The 23,913-nt window shown below is 33.8% G+C and overlaps 2 protein-coding genes and 2 non-coding genes across 11 annotated transcripts; all 4 read right to left on the bottom strand.

Annotated features, from left to right (window-relative positions):
- Positions 1–4,252: 4,252 nt before the first annotated feature.
- Positions 4,253–4,410, bottom strand: LOC149526626 (U12 minor spliceosomal RNA). Its single transcript, XR_016351812.1, has one exon. It is a non-coding gene; the product is annotated as a U12 minor spliceosomal RNA (small nuclear RNA).
- Positions 4,411–4,787: 377 nt separating this feature from the next.
- Positions 4,788–13,132, bottom strand: LOC110425246 (sulfate transporter 4.1, chloroplastic-like). 4 transcript variants are annotated; one of them, XM_021440105.2, is made up of 17 exons: positions 12,650–13,130; positions 11,439–11,487; positions 10,798–10,999; positions 10,028–10,196; positions 9,427–9,492; positions 9,195–9,302; positions 8,911–9,018; positions 8,750–8,815; positions 8,091–8,151; positions 7,819–7,946; positions 7,489–7,530; positions 7,163–7,279; positions 6,837–6,888; positions 6,067–6,205; positions 5,837–5,925; positions 5,498–5,574; positions 4,788–5,411 (listed from the first exon to the last, which is right to left on the bottom strand). In XM_021440105.2, the coding sequence occupies exons 1-17, from the start codon at positions 12,986–12,988 to the stop codon at positions 5,094–5,096; spliced, it is 2,130 nt and encodes a 709-aa protein (XP_021295780.1). In that variant the 5' UTR covers positions 12,989–13,130; the 3' UTR covers positions 4,788–5,093. The 4 variants fall into 4 exon arrangements, with proteins under 4 accessions (XP_021295780.1, XP_089641273.1, XP_021295781.1 ...); XM_021440106.2 differs by having other exon boundaries at positions 5,273–5,411; positions 5,841–5,925; positions 12,650–13,132; XM_089785147.1 differs by lacking the exon at positions 11,439–11,487 and having other exon boundaries at positions 12,650–12,785.
- Positions 13,133–15,226: 2,094 nt separating this feature from the next.
- Positions 15,227–20,331, bottom strand: MTP11 (Cation efflux family protein). Of its 5 annotated transcripts, none has more exons than XM_021439811.2 (7): positions 19,869–20,008; positions 18,185–18,303; positions 17,972–18,081; positions 17,633–17,878; positions 16,596–16,676; positions 16,242–16,475; positions 15,227–15,742 (listed from the first exon to the last, which is right to left on the bottom strand). In XM_021439811.2, the coding sequence occupies exons 2-7, from the start codon at positions 18,195–18,197 to the stop codon at positions 15,392–15,394; spliced, it is 1,035 nt and encodes a 344-aa protein (XP_021295486.1). In that variant the 5' UTR covers positions 18,198–18,303; positions 19,869–20,008; the 3' UTR covers positions 15,227–15,391. The 5 variants fall into 5 exon arrangements, with proteins under 5 accessions (XP_021295486.1, XP_021295488.1, XP_021295487.1 ...); XM_021439813.2 differs by having other exon boundaries at positions 18,188–18,303; XM_021439812.2 differs by lacking the exon at positions 19,869–20,008 and adding an exon at positions 19,244–19,649.
- A 2,911-nt stretch (positions 20,332–23,242) lies between these two features.
- Positions 23,243–23,314, bottom strand: TRNAH-GUG (transfer RNA histidin (anticodon GUG)). Its single transcript has one exon. It is a non-coding gene; the product is annotated as a tRNA-His (tRNA).
- Positions 23,315–23,913: the final 599 nt, after the last annotated feature.

Here is a 23,913-nt window from a genome sequence, read left to right as displayed (position 1 = left end):
CCATGCTGTGATGTGGCTTTGCAATAATTCTGTTGAGGAAAGAGCAATCGAAAGCTTGGGTTCTTTCAGGTATTTGCTCTAAAGAGCACAAAATGCATTCAATTGCTCTCCCAATCACCTTCAGTGGCTGGTTTAGCTTTTCAATGCGAGAACTAGGCCGGCCCCTACAAATTTCGGGATCTTATTATAATTAATTTCGATTGATAGCTTTTATTCCTTCTGTTGTTGTGACACTCTGATTACCTTCCATGGTTATTTCGCCAGGACCAAGTCAATGTATTCCATTTAAACTGTGTAACTTGATTGGTAAAAGGACGTGAGATAGACACTGGATCCTGTAATATCCTCCTACATGCAAGCTAACCAGGCTAGGTGAAGTTTTACCATGCATAGAATTTGCAGCAGCCTAGCTATATATGTCAGATGATCACCTAGGAAATCCCAACTCAAAATTAAACATGGCCTACCTTGTACAAGAATTCTAGACTCAAAACAGGATAGTAGAAAAGAAGAGAGAGAGAGCACTCAGTTCAAAAGTTTTACCTTTTGGCGTATCAGAAACCCTGTCCTGATCTGGAATTACTGACAGCTTTGTCTCCTTTCCTCTACTTCATCACCAAATTCCCCTCCACCATGCACAACAATAATTCATTGGGCAGTTGTCCATGACAAAATAAACTAAAAACTGAAACAAAATGAGACCCTTTCCCTTCCCCCCGAGATATTTTCTTCAGAATACATGCCTACTTGCATCCATTCAAGAACCAGTTGCAAAGGTTATCCACACGTACGCAAATATATGTATATTTGTTTTGATTTTGGAGAAGCAGAAAAAGGGCAAACTGTTGTCTAATCAAAGCCATTGTCATGAGTGGTCCGGCAAAGGGAGGGATCCAATAATTACAAAATATAGATCGACAGCATGTGTAGCTCATGGTAAAAGATGGAGGCGCCTACGCAACCACATAGCCATGATTTTGATATCATTTCAGATTGAGCTCCATGACGTGTCCATCCCTCATTGGTTCAGAATCAAGAACCCAAAGTAATTACCACTTCCATTGAATTTTCCAGGTACAACCTTTTTATCCACAACAATTGGTAAAGGCGAAATATCCTATTCAACAGTAGAGGGTAACTATTTAGACAAAGCTATGAATTTTCTTCGTATTAACAAAAATCATATCTTTCGTAGTTTAAATTTACTTAATCAACTATTTTCGAGTTTTTGAATCTATCTTTAAAATACTGTTTTTTTTTTTATAAACCGATCACTTTGAAATCGTGATTTATTACATTGATTTTGTTTATTGATATACTATATATTACCAAAATAAATAATTTATTATCATTGGTTTTATTTAATTATGTTCCCAAAATAGGGTTTGAGCCTACATCAACAAGCTTAAGTCCAGCCTAAGCATTAATCATTAGCCAGACGAGATGAAACATTATCATAGTTAAATTGCTTAAAATGACAAAACTTTTCAATGTTTCACTAGGATGTCTAATTTACAACTTCTTTATATAACTTGACTTTGTCTTAAGTATCTCTACATATATACATATACATGTATGTATATAAAATATTAAAATGTAATACTTTTATATATTTACAGGTGAATATATATATCTCGTCACATACAAACATACAAAACATAGAGAGAAATCCAAACATTTGACTCAATCATGACATATGTATCTTTTGTTCAAAAAATTGAATTCGGATATTACCCTTTCCAATTCAAAGAGAGAGAGAGAGAGAAGGGGACACAGACTATAATTTAAAGTGTATAGTTTGTGAAGGACAGCAGCTGGTTGCTCTTTCATCTGCTTGTGATCACAAATTGAGAGATAAAACCAGGCGGGTGAAATTAGATATGATCCATATTTAGTGGATGAGCTGAGCAGCTTATCCAATCCCCTATAGCATGCAGAAGTATTAATTATGTTCAGTTTCCAGTAGGCAAATGGCTCTCTTTCAAGCTAGAGATTTACCACCCAAAGGAAGAGAAACAACTGCACCTGGTGCCCATAAAATCCAAAAGATGACATTAGAAACATCAGTAAGGGACAAAGAAAATGATATTGCATGATTCTTACTATTGGAATAGAGTCCAAAGGGAAAGAAAATGAAGGGGCTTACACCTCACATGCCATATAACATGTTTCCCAAGGGGCACCTTACAATCTCATTGTGTAATCCAAAATTATATATGTAACGTATAATGTCAGCTAAAGATAAGAATTGGGAAACAAAATACCAGAAATAAAGGCAAAATGCTGAAGACAACTAAATATCGATAGGGTGAGGTAAACCTTTTCCTGGTTGGGTTGTTCATTTTTCTTACGACAGCTGAAGATAATAGGCTGCCACTCCTGTCCTATAACTTTATATGAAACTGCTAAATCACCCATCCACAGGAAAGTTGCAAAGAACTTTGTAGAAAAGGAGCAGCTTAAATTATTTCCAGGTGAAAAATGGCAAAGAAAACAAAAATTTTACTATTGATTTCCTCAAGTCAGTAGCAAACACAGTGTCAAACTCTAGGAAGTCTTTGTCCATATTTATGAAAAGGAATCAAAGGATCCAATTCAAAGAAAAGCCTTCAGAATTTTTACCCATATGTTAGAACCATTGAAAATCAAAGGATCCATTCCCCTTACAATCCAAACAATAAACAGCTCAATCAGGTTGTAAGATACAGACAATGACCAAGAGTGGTTTCTTAGTAAGTGAATTCAACTCAAACCAAGCATTGTCTGTTTGCCTTGTACCAAATCAGTCATTCATTAACATAGATAATTTTAATTTCCTATTGATTCCTCAGGTCAGATGCAAACAAAGTATCAAGTCAAGGAACTTTCCTATTGATTCCTCAGGTCAGATGCAAACAAAGTGTCAAGTCAAGGAACTCCTGGGACATAAAAAAGAAAGGGTCTAGGTAGGTCCTGGTGTCACGACATCATTACTCTCCCTCACAAACACCCCCTATTCACTTATAAAAAATTCAAGATCTCCCGTTTTTATCTAATATGAGATAAAAATATTTTTTTCGTGACACTAAATAATGCTAAAGATTAAATATGTGATGGGAATTCCATAGTACAAGTTATTAGTACTATGAATAATTTGATCTTTAATTTGGGACAGCAACTTTTTGCCCATTTTACCTAAGCAAAGGACTTTTGTCGGTAAGATAGAGCAGGATTCTCCAACTTGATGTGAAACCATGTTCAAAATAGAAAAAGAATTTGGTTTTGAGTTTGCAATCTGATTGTTTCCCTTGCTCAAAGATGGAAAAAGAAAAATGGTAGAAATTTATTAATCCACCTTTAATCTTTTATTAGAGAAAATGATATTTCATTCAAAATATTCCCTACAATTTATGTCTTTTTCTCGTTCATTAAAATGTAATATCAGCAAATAAATAGATTAAACTATGCAATTCATTAAAAAATAAAATAAAACAGAATAAAAAAAGAGTTTTTTATTCACTTTTAATTTTTCACAATATCAAATTGAGATTTTATCTGAAATATCAGAAAAAAATTAAAATGTACTAACAGCAATTCACATTGATAGAGACTGATAGAAATACATAGAAGAGAAAGTTTTCCATTGATTAAAATGTTTTGAATAGAAAGAAAAGAATAAGAAAAAAACAAACTGACTGTAGAAACCCAAATTATTTCTAAGTTAAAATGCCAAATTAGATATAATATAAAGATTTCTTAGTGATTCCTTAGTTGTAATCAGTGTCAACTCTGATGGTGGAATGGTACTAGAGATTAGATATGTGATAGCAATTCCATGCTACAAATTATCACTACTATGAATTACACCATCTTTAATCGAGCTACCAACTTTTTCCCCAAGCAAGCAAATTACACCATCCATGATACTTATTATTCGAGTTTCAGATCATCGTGAATAACCAGCTTAATATCTCATAATCGGTTAGAGTTATTATTCGCGTTTCAGATATTCTCAATATATCATAATCGGTTAGTCTGGATATTCGTGGATAACCGATTCAAAATCTTGTAATCAATGATATCTTATAATGGATTGAAGTTTGAACGTATAATCGGTGATAAAACACATTAATTTTGAGACAATTGACAAAAAATTTGTCCAGTTAGCATAAATTTCCAATAATTCTCCAACCTTCTCTAGATTCATTAGATAAGATATAATTTTCATTAACTGAAGGGCTAAAATTGGCTGCAAATAATTAGGGATTGGATTGGGAGGCCCGCCCGAGCGAGTTCTGCACAAAGTAAGCGCAGCGTCAGCACTCGGCCAGCCTATCGCCCCTCCACAAATTCTTGCGCACCATATAGGTTGGGCGCGGCAAACGGTTCCCACCGCTCGCTTTGTTTTCCTTACTCATTAGTTTAAGGCAAGTTTCTCAGTTGCACCTTGCGTCGTATTTATTTAGGCCAACTGGGTCTGGCTTGGCTGCGCTGTTTCGATATGGGATTTAAAAAACACCATGCAACATCAGTACCACTCCCTGTCGATGTGGGAGACAAATAACACCAACTAAGAGAAGTACCAGTAATCCCTTTCAATCCTCTCAAACTGTCATTTGTAATCGAAATCTTTTGTAGTGCAAAGAAAATTGTGTAGGAAATTGAAAATGGGTTTCATATTCAAACGAATATTTGAATCCGTGATAACGTATGTGTTTATTGTTAGAAAACGTTATTTTTCTCGAGTAAAAAAATTGATATATCAAGTTAAAAATGCAGTTGTAATGATAGAATCAAGCAGTTTCACATAGCTAACAAATAAGATAAATAGATTAATGGTACAATCTGGTTCGGAAGCAATGCATACAAGAATTGAAGTCCTTACTCCTAATCTTTACTTGATTGCATTCCCTTTTACAACAAACAAACCTATTTGCAAGGAATCAATCAAACCCTTTCCCCATTTTTGTTTTTATTTTCACTCCTTTTTCCAGTACATTTGAAATAAACAATCGACCTTTACAAATGGAACAATTGAATAACAGTCCCTGTATCGGAAATGCCTTGTTAAAAAATGGCATTGCCATACTATTTGCTTCAGGAGCAGGCAAGTCTCAAGGCTTTCGGAACAACAACGGCTCCAGTTGGGGGTCACTGTGCATTGAATCCGAAGGATTGCTACTACCTGACTCTAGGTTTGCGACTAATACATCCTCCCCTCTCTGTTTAAGAAATCTCTGGAAGAAACTTGGTTTTTCCTCAGGTGATGGATCTGATGTCTTGGAAGCTTCTTTTATGCTCTGAACATGCTGGAGGCAAACTTGGACTGCATCGTGCACTCTCACAAAGTACCACTCTTTACCAATCAACTCTATCACGCCGGATTTTGATAAGGTCAACAGGACTTCCCGGTTTGGATTGGAGATGGCTATCTGCAAAAGATTCATGTCTTAGAAGTTTTACTTAAAGCTCATAGTCAGCCTAAAACATTCACACTTAATCAATAAGAGTACTCAACCTGGATATCCCGTGATTTGTATTCATGGTGCAAGTCTTTCAGGGCTTGGACAGCACTAGAGTCGATGTATGTGACAGCTGCAATAGAATCAAAGGAACATTTGGCTTATAAGAAACTGCACTGTGTCAACAAGATCTCATTTAATGCAGGAGAAGAAAGAAAAAGTTCTGTAGCGTCTCTAGATACTTCAGGAACCCCAAATCACCCAAATATGACTAGATACATTTAATACTATGAAACCATAAGCAATGCCTCTTTCTGACAAGCAATTAGGCATTGGGCACAAAATGATCATCTTAGGACATGATGAGAACTGTTCGTGGTATAAATAAGACATACGTGCCATCTCCAAAATCACAAAATAAATTCTTTCAACTTCTGGTCCACGCCTTGTTGATTTATCAACCACAACTTCATACTCTCGTAACCTGACAGATGAATCAACATTGTAAATTTAAATTCTCAAATTGATGTCAAAAGTATGTTTAAGTAAAAAATTTTGGCAAAGGAATTCAAAGATGCGAGGTACCAAAGCCAGTTTATTAATTGAGGAAAGCGTGAATCTTCACCTGTCTTTTATGTAACTTATGTTTGCAAAATAGATAGGTGCATCAATACGAACAATCACAATTCCATTGTAAGTATATGCTTCTGGATACTGCTGAATATTCCTGTAAACAGTGGTGCCAGGAAGACGCCCCAAGACAGCTGCAATATATTTCCATTTTGTTAAATACTTGGCAGATTAAGGTACAAGCATATTGCGAATAATTTAAATATCAACCCAAATGTGATTAACGACAAAGCTATACCATGTTCAACTACTAGCATCAATTTTCAGTGCCAAACGGAGTAACTAAGGAAACCCTTTTTATTTAAATAATACCCACACTACAGGTTTTTTGCCCATGTTGAACTCCTAGCATATGTTTTCAGCGAACAAGTGCTCAGAACTTCAATTGTTTGTAGTCTCAAGCAAAGGGCAGTGTAAAACTGAAATAACTATTACTGAAGTCCACAATGTGCAGCTTGAAGTGCCAGTGGACAAAAGGAAAGGAAAGGCAAAATTAAAATTTCACAACAGCTTATGTAAACGTGCAGATTTGGAAAGGTGACAAGGAATATTGAAGTTGATCCTGATAGATAATCTAAGGGATTGGGTATTGTTAAAGAGATAATGAAGTAAATTGTCATCATCAATTAGGAGAACAACAGATGACAAAAACAATCTCAGATCATCTTAAGTTCAGAAAAAGTGGAAATTGAAATGCTAGGAAAAAATGCAATATGCACATAGGACATGACAATTAAAGACATGATGTAGGTGATGTCCACTTACCAATATGAGGATTTGCTGATTCATGGATGACAAAGGCAAGTGAAACACCAACCTGGAATATCAAAATCAAATTATAATTACACCTAATATGAGACTCAGGTCATGAGTGAAATTCAACCTTTGGACTTAAAATCAGGGCGAATAGATTGTTTTTTAAAAAAAAAACAATAATAATGAGTATGAGGATAAAGAATTGAAGCAAAATTCCACATACAATCTGCAGATGCATACTTTTAGTATGTAAAAATAAAAATGCTGAAAAAACATAATGTTGATTGGCATAAGAAACCCATGCATGTTAATGCAGCTGTTTCGAAAGTACTTACCCCAACAAGGACACCAATCTCAATTCCAAGGAACAATGTCGTAGTACTTGTAATGGTCCAAAGAAGAAAATCTTTCTTATCTACACGCCATAAGAAAATGGCCTCTTCATAATCTACCTGAAATCATTAACATGCGGAAGAAACAAATTTCAATGTAAGATCTGATAAAACATATCAAATACTTTATGCAATATCTTTTTTGTGCTCTAGTTGATTTGAGACATTTTTCGCAAACAGTAAATTGTATGGTCTAATATTCGTTGAAGCATAAATGCAGCATAATCTAGTTTGAACAATGTTCTAACACAGGCTTGTCTCTTACTTACCAGGCTTATAACAGCAGAGATTACTATAGCAGCCAGAGCACACTGCAAAGGCAATGAAGCGCACATAACCATGCTTAGTATTCATAATAATACCTCTTCCAGATACTTGCAATGATACTAAAATGAAATTGAGCTATACACAACAAAAAAGGAAATCCAAAATATGAGTCCACCGATCCCACAAACTAAATTCACATAGTGAGAAGAAAAAGACATAATGGCAGAGTACAAACATGGTAATAATTGATCCAAGAGAAAAGTCCTTGCTTAAGCAGCATTCCCAGTAATGGAATCAAGAACAAAATCAAATGCACAAACTTGATAGCTTACCTGGGGTATGTATTCAAATAATGGAGTCAAGAACAAAAGAGCACAACCCATTATGATTCCTGTTACAATTCCAGATAAGCCAGTTTTTGCTCCACTCTCATGATTCACAGCTGACCTGGAGAAGGAACCTACATGACATATAGAACAAAATTCAGTTAACTTGAGTTTGCAACAAATATTTTTTGGTAAACAAATTGTTAAGAATAAAATTGAAAAGAAGCAACAGAAACAGTCAAGCTCTGAATCAAGAACAGGCCAGGAAGAACTCTCACCTGTTGTGGGGTATGCTGAAAAGAATGAACCAAAGATATTGGCAACACCAAGACCAAACAACTGTTGACAGAGAAGGAAAAATTCATTAACAGGCTTCATTCGGGGAAATATGGCAAACACAACAGTTTACTAGCACTAACTTTCCTAAGTGAAAATAAAATTAAGCAGTGAGCTATGCAGTTGAGACACCTATCAAACTTTTAGTCCTCACAAATCTTAAAATATTGCAGTATACAAACCATCATGTATACTAACAACCATTACATTCATTAACTGCATTAGTTCAAATTTTAAAAAAAAGTTTTTAAATGTGAAGCTACAGCAAGGAACATATTCAAATTTGAATGTTGACAAAACATTTACACCAGAAGAGGAAGAGATAGATAGAGAGAGAGTTGAGCTGTTGAAAACTGGTAGTTCATTTGTTCTAAAAGTAGAAACCAATGACTAATAAAAAAGGCTAGGAAATCAACACCAGCTTATGTAGTATAGACCTAAATGGTCTGATCTTGTGCAGGGTACGCCTGGCACCCACAGGCACATTAGCATGCAAGAGTGGTATAATATAGAGAAGAAAATCCTGTCTTAATGGAGAAAAGGATTAATTATTATGACAACAAGTATAGAGGCAGTAGTGCTACATTTTCACAATCTATACCTCTTGATTTGAATCCAGCTCATACCCATTTTTCGCTGCCAATGCTTTGGCAATTCCCACAGATTCCTAAGATTAAAAAATGAACTATTACCATTAGCAGTCACAACTCTAATTGAAAGCAGATATTCCATATTAGCAGAATGAGTCATATAATTCCTTACCAAGATGGCTACACCAGTAATGAGAATTGTAGTTGGAATTAACGACTTTGCATACTTAAAGCTTTTAGGGATGGAAAAGCTGGGAAGGCCCTGAGGTATATCTCCTACCTAATCAACATAGAACATTGTTTATCAGCTCTGATTATAAGAATGTCTTTTGTCATATAAACATACGCTCTAGTATCATTTAACTAAACTAATTAAAATAAGATATAGTGTTCCTGTGACTATGTTGCCTGATTTAATATCCAATAATTTGAAGCAAGAATTTACAACATTCTCACCAAAGTAATAGATGATGGATGATATATCTTCACAAAAGTTGTTCCCAGAACAACTGCTGTCAGGGGACCCATTGCTCGCAGGAATCTCAGGTGCTTCCTTGATTTTCCCTACACAGGAAACATCAAATTGATTGCCAACAAAATAAATAAATAAAAAATGTTTAAGAGAAAGATAGAAGGGGATTTGTGAAGGGGGCAAGGAGAGAGAGAGAGAGAGGCAAAGAGTTGGTACCAAATGCTTCATTGTCTGGAGTATTATAAGAATTATAGATCCCATTACAAAAGGGGGCCATGAGAACTACAAAACGAAAAATACCACCTGTGTTAAAGAAAGGAATGAATGAGTTGTAGGCAGAAAGCAAAACACATTTTCTGAAAATGAAGGAAAGTACATGGATGTCTCACGTATCACAATAATCACTATATACAATGCAACCAACATGGACAGCAAACAAAGATTAACAAACAGTTCAGCAAACAAGAAGGGTCAAAGCCACAACCCAGTTCTACTTAAGATTCCTAGAGTTCATCCATCCAGGGGGAAAAAAAACAAATGGTAATGTCACCGCTGCAGGGGCCAACCATTTCACCATTCAAATTCAAAGAGAAAAACCGATTATGCCTAACATGTAAGGACACAGTTGACAAGAGTTCAAAACTTTTTCCACTGCAAGGTACATCTTAGAAGTAGCCAAAATTTTATTACTTAAACCAAAAGAATATATGCAACTTTTTGAAGTTCGGAATCAAGGTTAATGCCTTCTTTAATCAATATATCGATATACGGATATATTACAGTAAATTAAATACCACTTGGACATGCAAAAGACTACCTCATCAGCTCCAGATATTATGCTCTTGATTATTGGCACAATCTCGCTGCTTCGTTCAATATCATACCCCAAAAAATACTTTGCTTGAGATAAAGCAATTACAATGGCTGAAGCTGTTGTGAAGCCAGAAATCACCGAATGACTAATGAAACGAATAAGCCATCCAAGCCTGGAAAAGGGAGGAAAAAGTAGATGAATAATTTCCTGTTTAGAGGCAAAAGGAATGGAAAAAATGAATGTATATAATGCAGAAGTTCTAGATCGTAGCACTTTTTTTAATTGTTTAAATAAAAGTATCAATACCTCATTGAAGTTAAAAGAAAAAAGTAGGTAAGTTTGAAGTCAACAAATAGTATAAGCCCTCATTCCCCATTTCTGCCATCCTTAAAGAAAAAGGATAAGCTACATGCTAAATAGGTGATTAAAATGCGGTAATTCATCTTGACCTTGTCTATATAAGAACAAAGCTATAATACTCTTTAAAGTTAAGTCTACGATGACTCTAATTTTACCCTTCAATTATGTTTGAAAACTGTAAAATAGTAGAATATTTGCCAATGGCATTTTATGCTCTCAAGCATAAAATTAGAATTCTCAACATTTCAACCTGCTGATGGTTGGTGATTGTTTTTCTAAGAAGAGCATATACTTGAGATAACTATTTGAGATGGCTGGGAAGAATACACACATATAATTGCATGATACACAAATTATCAGTCACTAGCACATGCAAAACCAAATCTCAGATGACAAAAAAAGATCAGTGCTACCTCAATAGTCCCATTATGCATTCCAGGATTCCAACCATCAGCGCCAACAATATAGCAAGTTCTGTGTATAATGCATCTGATGAATCAGCAATCCCACTTAAGACATTGGAGACCAGGAGGGAAACCAATGCTACTGGACCAATTGCCAGCTGCCGAGATGACCCAAATATAGCATAGATAAATATTGGCACAAATCCAGAGTCTGCCGTGCCATGTAACATTCCAAGTCAACAAGATGCAAAATAAACAGGATTAGTAAAAACAAATAATAAACTGCAATTTAAGTGACAATGTTTAAGAAGACAATAATCAGCTGTCATATGACACCACCAACGAGTGAAAAATAGCCAAAGACAAGTTCATATTCCACAATGGCAACAATGAAGTTTTAGATTTAGGAATTCATCATACATTGAAGATGCATATCTCTGTTCGAACACCACATGGAATCAACATTCTATGATATAAATTTTAGATCACCAGTTTAAAAACTTCATCCTTTCTACAAAATTATGTACTCTTTTACCCAGAAAAAGACTCAATTATATGTGAAGTTGAGCTGTAAATATATTCGTTTATTTCATAACAAGCTTCTTTAATATAAAACGAATCTAAAAGAATTTGATTTGATAGTCACTTACATAGCCCATATATTGGTTCAAGCCCAGCTAATTTTGCATATGACATTGCCTGGTGACATATACCAGAAACAGTCAAATCCCCAAGTCGTAAATTCATATACTACATAACTTTAACAAACAGTGAATAAATCAAACAGAAAAGGTGGGTCCATGAATTCAAAAACAAAAGCCCATCTTTTGTAGCACAAAATTTGATTCCCTATCAGTTCCAGGAACTTCAGAATCATTTTTAAGTGATAAACTGCCAAAATCATGAAATTAGAATCCAATGCTTATGGCACTGGCGAAAACAATGAGCACCGACAAATCAAGTTAAAGCAGAATCTGATCCTTTCACTTTGATTGAAGTAAATCCTTCCTTTTACTTTTATGTAATCTGGAAATAAATAACCCGTAATTTTATACTTTGGATTTAACTTTCGCATCCATAATCCATTTTCCTAGAAATCAAATCAGTCCAATCATCAAAATCCAATCATATTATCAGAAACAGTAATGTGTTTTCATTTAACCAACAGGTCACTTTAAGAGCCATACGTGCATGAGAAAGAATAGATAAAATAAAAACTCTGCAATTATAAGCGGAGAAAAAGTCCTTTTGGTTGCCTAGAAAATGACGGAAACTGAAGGGAAAACGAAAACTTAAGAAATCTGATTGGTTGCCAAGAAAATATGGGAAAAAAGTTAAACTAAAAATTCCAACAAAAAGTAAATGCTAGCTCACGTGCGCTTTAACTGAATTTACCAAAGCCTTAAGCTTCTTCTTATTTTCCTTTTTCTTTTTCTATTGGTTTTCGTTTTCCATGTTTTCTCAGCAACCAAACAGGGTATAAACCTCTGTGTAGTTTAAAATATTAAAAAATAAAATTAACTAGTAGTAATAATAACAAATGTCTATCGAAATCATAAATGCAAGGTTTCGCTTTCTGAAACTGAACCGGTCATCAAAAAAACTGAACCGGAAAATAAATTCAAAAGTTCGTTAACCGGATTTTTTTTTTTTAAGAAAAGTTCGTTAATAAGCTAAGTTGACGGTGCCATAAAGGACGGCATATTAACAGTCGCAATTCCGTTTTTGTTATCGTTTCTTTCATTTTCCTTTTCATTTTCACAGTAACCAAACGAAGAAAAACGTTTTCAATATCATTTCTTTCTTCTTTTTTCCAGTTTTGTTTGTTTTTCATTATTGGGAAGGCGGAGGAAGGAATCACCTGCGGAACGAGCATGATACCAACGGTAGTCCCAGCCATGAGATCAACCTGTAAATACTCCCGCCATCTGTACGTCCGAATCCAACAGAAACAAGGAAAAACCATCCCGATCCAATCAATAATCGTCATCCCCCTGATCTTCGACCACCATCCAGAAAACAAAGAATTAGACCAAAACGACGAAGAAGAAGAACCACCTCCCGAGCTCCCATACGACGTCGTATCGGGATGCTGGAGCGGGATAATTTTAACGGGTCGGTACGGCATGGAAGATCCTGAAGAGGTGGAAGACGAGTAAGTTAAGTCGCCGGCACTCGGAGATGCGTAGCTTATCTCCATGCGCACCAACGGTGCATCGTAAATCGAGAAACGGAAGCCGGGGGTGCAGAGAGAGAGAGAGAGAGGTGGAGGGGTGGTCTTTTAATGAGCGCCTGGGGCCCGGGGCATGACCAGTGGAGTCTTGTGGCGCAGGGGAAGTTGTGAACGTGGGCCAGGTTGCTATATTCAGAGGGAAAAAAATAGAGCCGGGGCCCGGCGGCCCGGATTGGACATGAAGAAGATGCCTAAAGAGAAAAAGCAAGATACGTGAAGGAATAGAATGGTGGGCGTTTACCATTTTACAAAGGTTTTTTCGATTTGTTACACTTGGAAAATTTATTTTTTTTTTATTTTTGTTAATTACCATGATTAAGTTAAGATTTAACTCTGACACGGTCGGTAGGTAACTAATGAATGATCGAAGTTCTTGTGTCCTAATCGTAAAAATTTACTATTTGATTGAATTAATATTAAAATCAAGATGTTTAATTATAATGCTTGGTGGGAATAAGATAAATTTTTATGCCGAGGTCAAGGGTTTTATTTTTGATTCAAATGATATCTAAACAGTTTACAAAATTATGGTGTTGAATATAGTTGGCATATCATACGACATCAAATTTCAATGATAATTTGATTAAAAAAGTGAAAAACAAAGGGCCCATGATTGTAATTTTAACATGAACATTGACACTATCTTTCTACAATTTACATAAAAATTTTCTCATCGGAAAAATTAGCCATTTGCAAGCCTAAAGCTAAGTTTTTAAGTGTCAACGGCTCATGTCTTATAAGTTAAAAATATGAGTTGCGATAAATGATGTTAAAATAATTTTAAATTTTATAAGATTTTTATAAAAAATATAAAACTAAAATTAAATTACAACGAGAGCATTACATAGTTAGATAAGATATAATGTTATGAATCTCATATCAACAAGAGATAAGATAAATTTGAATATATAAATATAGACATTTATTAGATATATTTTTTATATTAAAAATATAGACTCATAATACATGACGTGTTGTTTTTAATACTATTATTATATTTTTTTATTGCATTGGAAAAAAAATATTGATGATGAAATTATATATTAGTGCTATCATTTATTTCTTTCCTTCACATTTTTGTTTCATGATTCATGAGTCATAATTTAGTGTAGCAACCATGCCTTTGCAGCAAAAGATTCTGATAAAATATTGGGAATGAATATAAACTAATATTAGATATAAGATACAAGAAAATGAATATGGACTTCATTTTAGGGCAAGTTCGAAGTGAAGTGACAAACAGACAAATATTACCTGGCCCCAAAATCATTATTATTTTCTTTCTCTCTTTTCTTTTTTTTTTTTAATTTGGAGTTGAGTAATGGAGGAAGGATACGTGACAAATAATTAAATTTTTATCCAAATTCGTCTATACATAATATTCAATTCGGCTCGGATTTTGTTGACTTTCTTGTTATAAATTCAATTGGATGATAATTGCACATGTGTCATCATATTAACCAAAGGCAATTTTGAAATTTTAATTGAAACAAGAGAATTGGTGGAGATAATTAAAGGTGTTACTTACCTAATTTGTAAATTTATGCTTTTTTTTATCATTTTTAAAATGATTTTATGATTCAAAATTAATGGATGGAGATACATTAATAGTGTTTATCCAGTTATACATTCTTTTTTTATCGTGAAATAACGAGATAGATATTATATGAAAATAAAATAAGTATCAATATGCATCATAATTGTTTATTTTTTAATAATATTTTAAAAAATTTAGATTTATATGATATTTAAAAACATAACTGTCAAAGACAAGTTAATTTAATAAAAAATCAAACAAGAATAAACAATTTGAACTATATTATTATTTGTTGTACTTGTAAGTACATACCATGTTTAATGTATATTTAAGAGATTGGGATAAGCGTTGCACTTACAAGTGTTAAGTAAGGGATTACATAATTAAGTAAAGGAAAATGTTATGAACGAAATGAATCTTAATCTTATGCGTAACACTTTTCTTCATTTGATTACAATGTCTTTGGAGTTACAAACGTCACCGAGTTTGGTACTTTTCAATGACTCTAAGGAAGTGATTTCCACATTTCTCCACGTGAATATTTGAAGATCCAAAGCCATACATCCGCTTTCATGGCTAAATCAATCCTCAACTTTACCTTGTCTACAAAACTGATATCACCAAAGAGTTAAAGAAACCTACCAGAGCATTAATGGAGGAGCTTACAATTAGTAAACATCTGGGTTTTATTAATATTGACCATCAGTTTACATTACTTTTATATAGCTCAATTTTCCCAAGCATACACAAGTTGTAGAATTCGTTGGTAGAAACAAAAATAACCAACAAAAATATAGCATCACAGACAAACCATCAGACTCTCTAGCTTCTGCCTACCAAGCATGTGCCTGTGCATGTTCAGGTTTGTGAGTGTATTCATAATCAAGATGAACAAAGGCTCGCTCAATCTCAGGCAGTAGCTCGAGCTTCTCTTGCAAGGATTCTCCAATATCATGAGCTTCTTGCAAAGGCATGTTTGCTGGGAGAACAATGTCAACCTCCACAAAGTAGTGGGACCCAAAGGTGTAAGCTCGAACTGTGTCGATATGTCTTATGGCCTTGTGGTGGTTCCAACAGAGATAGGTCAGTTTCTGAAGATACTCCGGGGCAGCTGATCTTCCGACTAATGAGTTCACATTCTCCAACACTGTCATTGACCATGTGCGGATAGTGTACAAAGCCAGCTGCAATAGTTCAAAGCTTATCTCATAAGTGCATGGTCACTTTGTTAAGTTAAATGAGATTTGCAAATTTGATAATCAGAACAAAACTTGATCAGCCCCAAAAATCTATGAAGCAGCGAATTCTTTGACCATAGATATCATGACAATCTTACCTGCCATAGTCTTTTAAAGCATTTAAACAGATGAAAAATATTCAAAGCGGTAGTTTAGCATTTGCAGCCCACATTAATCATAAGAGAACAGTTCAAGATCTCTAGAAACCATGTGCTCAACTAATCTTAAACATGATTGCCTATAACTTGATCTGTACAGGACACAAAACGCTTTTGTAAAATCCAAGCCATAATATTGTGGTGAATGTTAGCCGTTCTAGTGACAACCACAAAAACATTATTTTCTTCATTGAATCATGCCACCAGCAAGCACAAAAAAGACCGACACCAAAAATCTATAGTTGAAAAAAAAAAGGATCAGGGAAGGGAGAGAAGATTTTACATACAATGATAGCTCCAACAGGGTCTATCCAATCATCAATGTAATTAGCAAGAAGCGCAGCAACAAGGCCGATGATGTTTGTTATAACATCAAAGAAGTGATCCTGGGCATAAGCTTTGACAATTTCATTGGTAAATGTACGGCAATAAAACACCAGGAGAAGCTTTACCAGGGTCACTGCAAGCATAATGCCAATAACCCATCTCTCTTGCTCTTTCGTCAGGTTGAATTCCTCCTCCTAAGCAAAACAAAGAAAGATGTCACTATCATTCCAAAGACGTAAGCAGTCACCCTCTAATTTAATAAAAGATCTAATGAATGAAGAAGAGAACTTTAATGCATAATCAAGTTGACTCACATCTGATATCATTGTTTGCACTGACTCCAGGATTATCTGCAGTCCAAGAGTTGCCATGACAGAGGCAAAAACAAGGATACCCTGCATAAAATTTACCAGGTTTAAGTTTTGAGTATAATACATTTTCAACAGTTCATAAAAATAATGCATCTATAACACTTTCAAACTTTATATGGAGAATGAAGAGATACATCAACCAATTCTCACACTTCCATAGCTGCACACCATCTGAAGCATGCATATGGACCTGCGTACATGCAAATACAATGATGCATATGTATCTGTATACCTACATGCATATGTTTTTCACAGTTGACTATCTAATCACTAGCCTTTCAGTCTATGCTATATTAGAGCATCCCCTTGAGGCAAGGTTCACGTCTCCATATCTTTGTTACAGAGGCATTATCAAAACATCCACTATATCAACATGGTGTTATCCCTTATCAAAGAAGCAACATGAACAACTAAGTTCTAGAATTAATTATAAGCTGAGACTCTTGCATGCCTTCAGAAAATCAACTAAATCCAAAGCCTGAAACTTGTTTAAATATGTTAAAAGACAACCACTATGCTGATACTCCAGCTTCCTGCCAGCGTAATACAGGAGATGGTAACCTCTCAATTTACTTTTTGAGCAATGGCCTTTTAAGAGTTTGCTTTCAGAATGTAAAATTCAGATCAAATGCTGCTTCAGAACCAGTAGATGTGGTATGACCCTCCCCTTTCAAGATTCGTCTTGCTAAGTTACTAAAAACTTGCTCATAAAGAACTCATATAAATGGTGACTTGAGATAGGCAATCATATGAATTAATTAATGTCTGCTTAATAGAAAAAAACTCAAAGGTTAAAAACCATCCTTAGACCATGCAGAATGCATTCCTTCTCAAATAATTGATATTAGAGAAAATGTCAGTGGCCCAAATGATAAAAATGAACAATAAAATTACAAAAGCCATATGCCATTAACTTGGAAGTTCTACTTCATTGATCAAGGAATTAGATTACAACAAGAAGAAGCATCAAGAAAACTGACCAGTGGCTGCATTCTTTTCTTGCCAATTGGGTACTGATATGGGTTTGGTGTTGACATGGAAAATGCAGTAAACCAGAGGATGAAGCCAGAAAGAAGATCCAGAAGAGAGTCTAATGTGGACGCAATTATAGCTAATGAGCCACTTCGGACTGAAGCATAAACTTTCGCAGCAAAAAGAACCATGTTTGCAATATTGGAAATTCTAATGGCTAATGTCTCACTCCTAGCCAACTTTTCCCGCTCTTCCTGCCAATCACAGCAACAACTTCAGTCAAATGCTTTTTCAAGTACACTATCTTATTATATATAGAGAACAGAGGGGATCACAGTGATTCAAACCTTTGACATTCCAGGAATAAAACCACGCTCAGCCAAGGCATCCATTTCATTGAAACCCTCAAGCATTTCTACCTGCTGCTGATAGTATTCAGCCACGTTATCTTCTGGACCTGAAACGATCAAAGACAACTATTAAGATGCATGCTCGTAACTCGTTTTGTTCATTGGCAAGAAGTGTGTCATTAAAGAATAATTCAGCATCTGTGGCACAACCACCAAAGAGCATTTCTTAGTAGACGCTTAGACCACAAACTAAGCTAGGCATAAAATCTTCGATTCCAACTAAAGGATTTTGTCCACTCGCTTGGTTTTCCCCTCACGGCAAAACTATTCTATACAAAAAAGTAAAGAACATGTTAGTTAAAAATAACTAATGCATAACATAAGAAAATGCAAAAAATAACCCAAAAAAAAAAAATCTGCAAAGAACACTTAATAATTTCAAACATGATATTAAACCTATATACATGTTTTATGCTTACTCCTAAAGAGCTAAGATCTTTATTCTTTCTGAAGTAGATGCACTTCCAAAGTAGAGCTAACATGACAAAAGCAAACTCCTCGACATCTCATAACTTCTTTTTTTTAATGGCAACATCTCATAACTTCAATCTATACACTTGTATTACCCATGCACCATGAGTGTTTATAAACAAATACAGCTCTATGGTATCATTCTCTATACAGAGATACACTACAAGACCAATAAGTTGATTCGAGATGTCACTATCAACCTCTTGGCTTAAAAAAAAGTAATCTTTCTTGATAAAGTCGGTTGATTAGGTTAATATTGTACCCCTTGGTAGCTGTACAGGCACCTGTTGATGCATATGGTTCAACAAAAATTGTGAAAAAAAATCAATGTGTAAATTCCAGCCATCAAGAAGAAAAGAGACAGTGTCAAAAATTATTAAGCAAATCTATAAACAAGTCATCCATATTAACACCCACACGCACAGGCCATGTTTTTTTCTTTAATAAAGGGAGTAGAACCTAACTTCCAAAATTCACTTTCACTTGATCAAGAAAACTAGCAAACTTTTACCGAACTTTCCTTGCAAAACCTCTAATTAAAGCAAACTTCGAATAGGAGAAAACAACATAAACAACAAGAATTCACATAACATCAACGTCAAAGTAAAGCACACTGGACTCCAGAATTTCACTTGATCAAGAAAATTAGCAACCTTTTCACCATGTTTTTCTCGCAAAACCTCAAACTATAAAGCGCAAGCCACAATAAAAACAGCATCAAAAACAACAATTCCATACCTCCTCAAACCAAGATAAACACACAGCAAGCTTTAATCGCTCTTTTGCTTCATAACCCAAGCTAGAGTTCAAATTTAAAAGACCAAAAAAAGAAAGCACAAGGTTTTCACTCACAATGAACCATTCCCTTCTTAAATTTATTGAAGTATTTGATGCTCAAAACCACTGAAGAATAACTCAAACTCATACTAACCATTCACAGAGAATAAATCTAAAAAGGTTAACTTTCATTAGCAAGTTTCTTTTAAAAAAAGATACCCATTTGAGTAACTTCTAACCAAGCCTAACAAACGATCGAATATTGATAACTAAAGCTACATAAATAAAATCCTAGATACTCAACAAAACTGAAGAACCCAAAAAGAAAAAACTTTAATAAAAAAAAAGTGATTTTTACCTTAAAACCCTCAGCAATCCACACACAATATATAAATAAAAACTTTCATAAAAAGTGAAAAAAAAAACCCAACTAAGTAAATTCATAACCAAGCATAAAATGGTAGAATATTGGTAATTAAAAATAATAAATAAAATCCCAGATACCAAACGACCATGGAGAATATTAATAAACTATAACCAACCTTATTAACTTCAATGAAAAAAAATAAGAAGTGGTTGAAATTACCCAAAACCCCAAGGCAATCATGGAGGCTCCGAGGAGGCTTTTTGTCTTTGTGTTCAGGAGATAACTGGAAACCATCGAAGTTCAGACGCCATGAACGGTCACCGTTGCTCTGATGTGGCAACAGGCACAGCTCTTCGTCGCTCTCATGCGCCACCGGCTCTACCATTTTCCCAGTCACCCTCCTCCAAAGCTTTGAGATTCGTTAGTGTACTTGGTTTTTATTTTATCCTTTCCAATTTAGCGGAAAGTACAGGTTGGAAATTTGAAGGAAATACGAGGGTATTTTGGGGATGTGAAAATCATTCGTCGTCGGTAAGTTAGCTGAGCCTTGTGAGGCTAGGAAAGTCCGGTGAGCGAGCGAAGGGAAGGTATATAAAGGGTTGGGCTTTTTGGTGATGGGATTTTGAAGGACACGTGGGCGGTATAGATGGGATCAAAGGTAGGTATCATCTGATATCATGCGTGAATCTAGGGGACGAATGATCTGAGCCACGTGATTCTTCGTCATCTTCTGATGAAACCCCTGGGGTGTGGGGGGAGGGGCCCGGTGACGGAAGGGTTTATCCACCGAAATGAGTGGGACAATGGCGTTAGGTGGTCGAAATTCCCTGATGTCATGAGCTGTGAAGTGACTGTTGGTGGATCCGCCCATAATAAGGCCAATGAGAAAGTGACACGTTTACTAATGAAAGATGTTTGACAGCTGGATTCCTGATGGGCCCTACTATGGGGTTAATTAATGAATTAATGTTGCGTTTTAGCTAAGTTTTTTTTAATTAAATGTGACATTTATGGCAAAAGAGTATTTTTCCAAGAATAAATGGACCAAAGGGTTTTAATTTTGTTGACCCCTACAATTTCACCCTTATCAGATTTTATTTTTAATTTTTCATTTAATTTATTGAGATGAGAAAGTGTTTGTGTTTGTGTTGGCTAAGCAAAGAAAGAAAAATGACACTGTGACATGGACCTTTGCTCTTTTAGCATACCTACTTTGACTCGTGTGGGTGGCGTGGGTTGATCATCATTGATTACTCTGACTTAATTTAGCAACTTTTTTTAATATATATATATATATGATAAGTAACTTTTTTTATTTATATTCACCTAGTAAATGATTACTAATTAATGTATCGAGACAAGAAAATTTGACTAAACTAAAATTAGCTTTGAATTTTTATAGCATTATATGTTACATTGTATGTAGTGATTTTTTATATAATGTATAAAAAAATTTTAAATTATTTTAAAAAATTAATTAAGTCTTTATATTTTTATTATCTTTAATCAAGTTTTAATATTTTTATTTTAAATCAAAAATATTTTTATGATTAATGATTGACTTAAGTAAAAAGTTATTTATTATTTTTTATTGTGTAACATGATGTGACATGTTATTATATTATAATTGATGATAATGTAAAATGTTAATATGTCACGATAATAACATGACATACTAATTTAGTATAAAAACATAACTATGTGACATTTTAAACTTTTCACATTATGTCATGTTAATGAAATATTGATATAAAATGATAAGTAACGTTTTTACTAATAACAATTAATTAATTTAAGTACTTATTTGATTTAAAATAAAAAAGCAATAACTTGATTAAACGTAATAAATAAATAAAAAAATTTTAAAATAATTTAAATACTTTTTTTTAATATTATGCATTTTTTTCTTTTTCGGTTGATTAGATGGCCATAAATCGAATTAACTTTTTTTAAGCACCTTACCTTTAATAATCCATGGAATTGAAGCAAAGACACCAAAGAATAAAACACAAAATTGAATCTAGTCACATAATAAAATTCTATTGCCTAATTTGATTCCATGTTCTCTTTTGGAGACAAATACTTGATTCCTATACCTATTTCTTTTTCATTTGCTTCCTTGATCTTTCCATAATACCATGCTTTTGATCCTTTTATATCACTTTCAAAGCTTTACATGGTCATAACATATGGCAAAAACCCAATTTACGTATATGTATATGTATATATATATATATATATATGCAAGTTGACTTCACAAGTAAACTTGACATATAAAATTTTTTGATTTTATAATTAATGACTTCGACGATATCAAATAAGAGTGTTTCTTAAACCTTGCAAAAGGGGTCTATAGATGAGAGTTTTATTAATAGATATTTTTAAGAACACGAATAAAGATGATATATATAGAAATACAATAAAATAGATAATTTAATCTAATTTTGGACGCATTGAATGAGGATTTATAATAGTAAATTTACAAAAAGCGTATCATTAAAGTTTTCGTTAACAAACACCACATGGTAGGTGAGGCATCCACTCGAAAAAAACATGAGTGTGATGAAAAGATTGAATCTCGAAGTTTTTATTAACGAAGAAAACAACTTTCTTTTTAATTTTTATTTCCACACGTGAAATATGACTCCATCAATTCAATAATTAATAAGAGAATATATTTATACCCAAAATTTGTAGTTGGATTTGAACCATTATGCTTAAAAGCTTGACAATTTTTGTAACACCAATATATATATATATATATATATATAATTGCTAAGTTGCATATTAAGGCAAAAGCATGGTATCATATTCTTGATTTTGTTGGGTTCATCCTTTGAGAAGATTCAATATTGCCATATATATATAAAAAAATTCTTTAATGCTGGTATTTGATACCCAAATATTTCCATTATTTAATTTATTAACCAGCAATTGGGGAAAAAAGATTCCCTTGTTTCAAGTCATACCTTTTTTTTTAATTTAATAAAGCTATGAGATATAGCATTCTTTTCATGCAGGATGTTTCCTTTTTAATAGAGAACAATAGTAAAATACTTTCTATATTTCAAGATTTATCCACTTAATAATTTATATTAATTTATTTATTTTAACAAAGAAACAGATATAGATCATGATTGAGTTTTTAGGATCAAAGAGAAAATATATTATAAATAAAGGAAAAATTAAGTGGATCGCAAGTTTGAAATATTGGAATACTCATAAATGCTATTATTTATAATCACATGATTTTTAGGTGTGTATTAATATTCAGCCTATTTAGCAGAGTCCTCTAAATAAGTGAAAAAAATAGCTAACTTTGTAGAATCAATAAATTTTATGTAATAAAATTTAAATCGGGTTTATAACTTAATATTCTTCAAAATTGTGAAAAGAACAAAATTTCGTAAATCGTATAATTGTGAATGTCTACCTAAATAACTTGATTTTTGTGTTATATTTTTAGATTAAAAGAAAAGAAACCAACATTTCTGACAATGACTAATAGGCCAACAAGTATTACGGCGTCGTTTCTCGCCGTACGCGTTCGGTGTTGCCGCTAAGGACTTAAAAGGCCGAAAAAGCAGAACGAATGTGGCTGCTGGGATTCGAGCCCAGGTCTCCACGGCCACAACGTGGAATTCTTACCACTAAACTACAGCCACAAGTTAACGATGTCGAGCAAGATTAGTCTTATTTCTTCTCTCAAAAAAGTTTCTTTAAGATTTACTGGCTGGATCGAATCAAGGTGGATGCCTTTGCTTTACTGATAAAAAGTAAGTGCAACAAAAATATTCACAATTAAGTGAGATATGACGTCACAATTGAGTCCTGCATATGGATTCACAATTAAATTAGTCATATCTTTCACTCTTACAGCTGAATTATGGGCCATTTATCAAGGTTTATTATTGTATTGGAATAAAGAATATAAAAGAAAACAAGTTGAACTCTACCTGCCATTCAAAAAATTTCTAGTATAGATGTTGCTCTACACTTGGATCCTAATGGCCACTTTTTTTTTTTTTGAAAAATGATTCTAGTGACCACTTGATATGAAAATCAATAAATTACTTTTAAGAGATCGAAAATATTTTATTTTTCACATTCCCTGCAAAACTAATTAGATGATAACATACATAAAAACTTTAATTCAAGTTTACATATATTTATATCCCCTCCATATGATATTTTATCTTATCTTCTAACAGATGCTTTAAGATTAATTTTGATCTAGATTTATGTAATGCTTTAATTTCCCTTT

This window comes from Theobroma umbraticum, unplaced genomic scaffold (genome assembly GCF_002168275.2).
Source record: "Theobroma umbraticum cultivar Fairchild unplaced genomic scaffold, ASM216827v3 scaffold_81.0, whole genome shotgun sequence".
Lineage (NCBI taxonomy): Eukaryota > Viridiplantae > Streptophyta > Magnoliopsida > Malvales > Malvaceae > Theobroma > Theobroma umbraticum.
The sequence above is the reverse complement of the archived record's forward strand: the minus strand, read 5'-3'. Positions and strand labels throughout refer to the sequence as shown.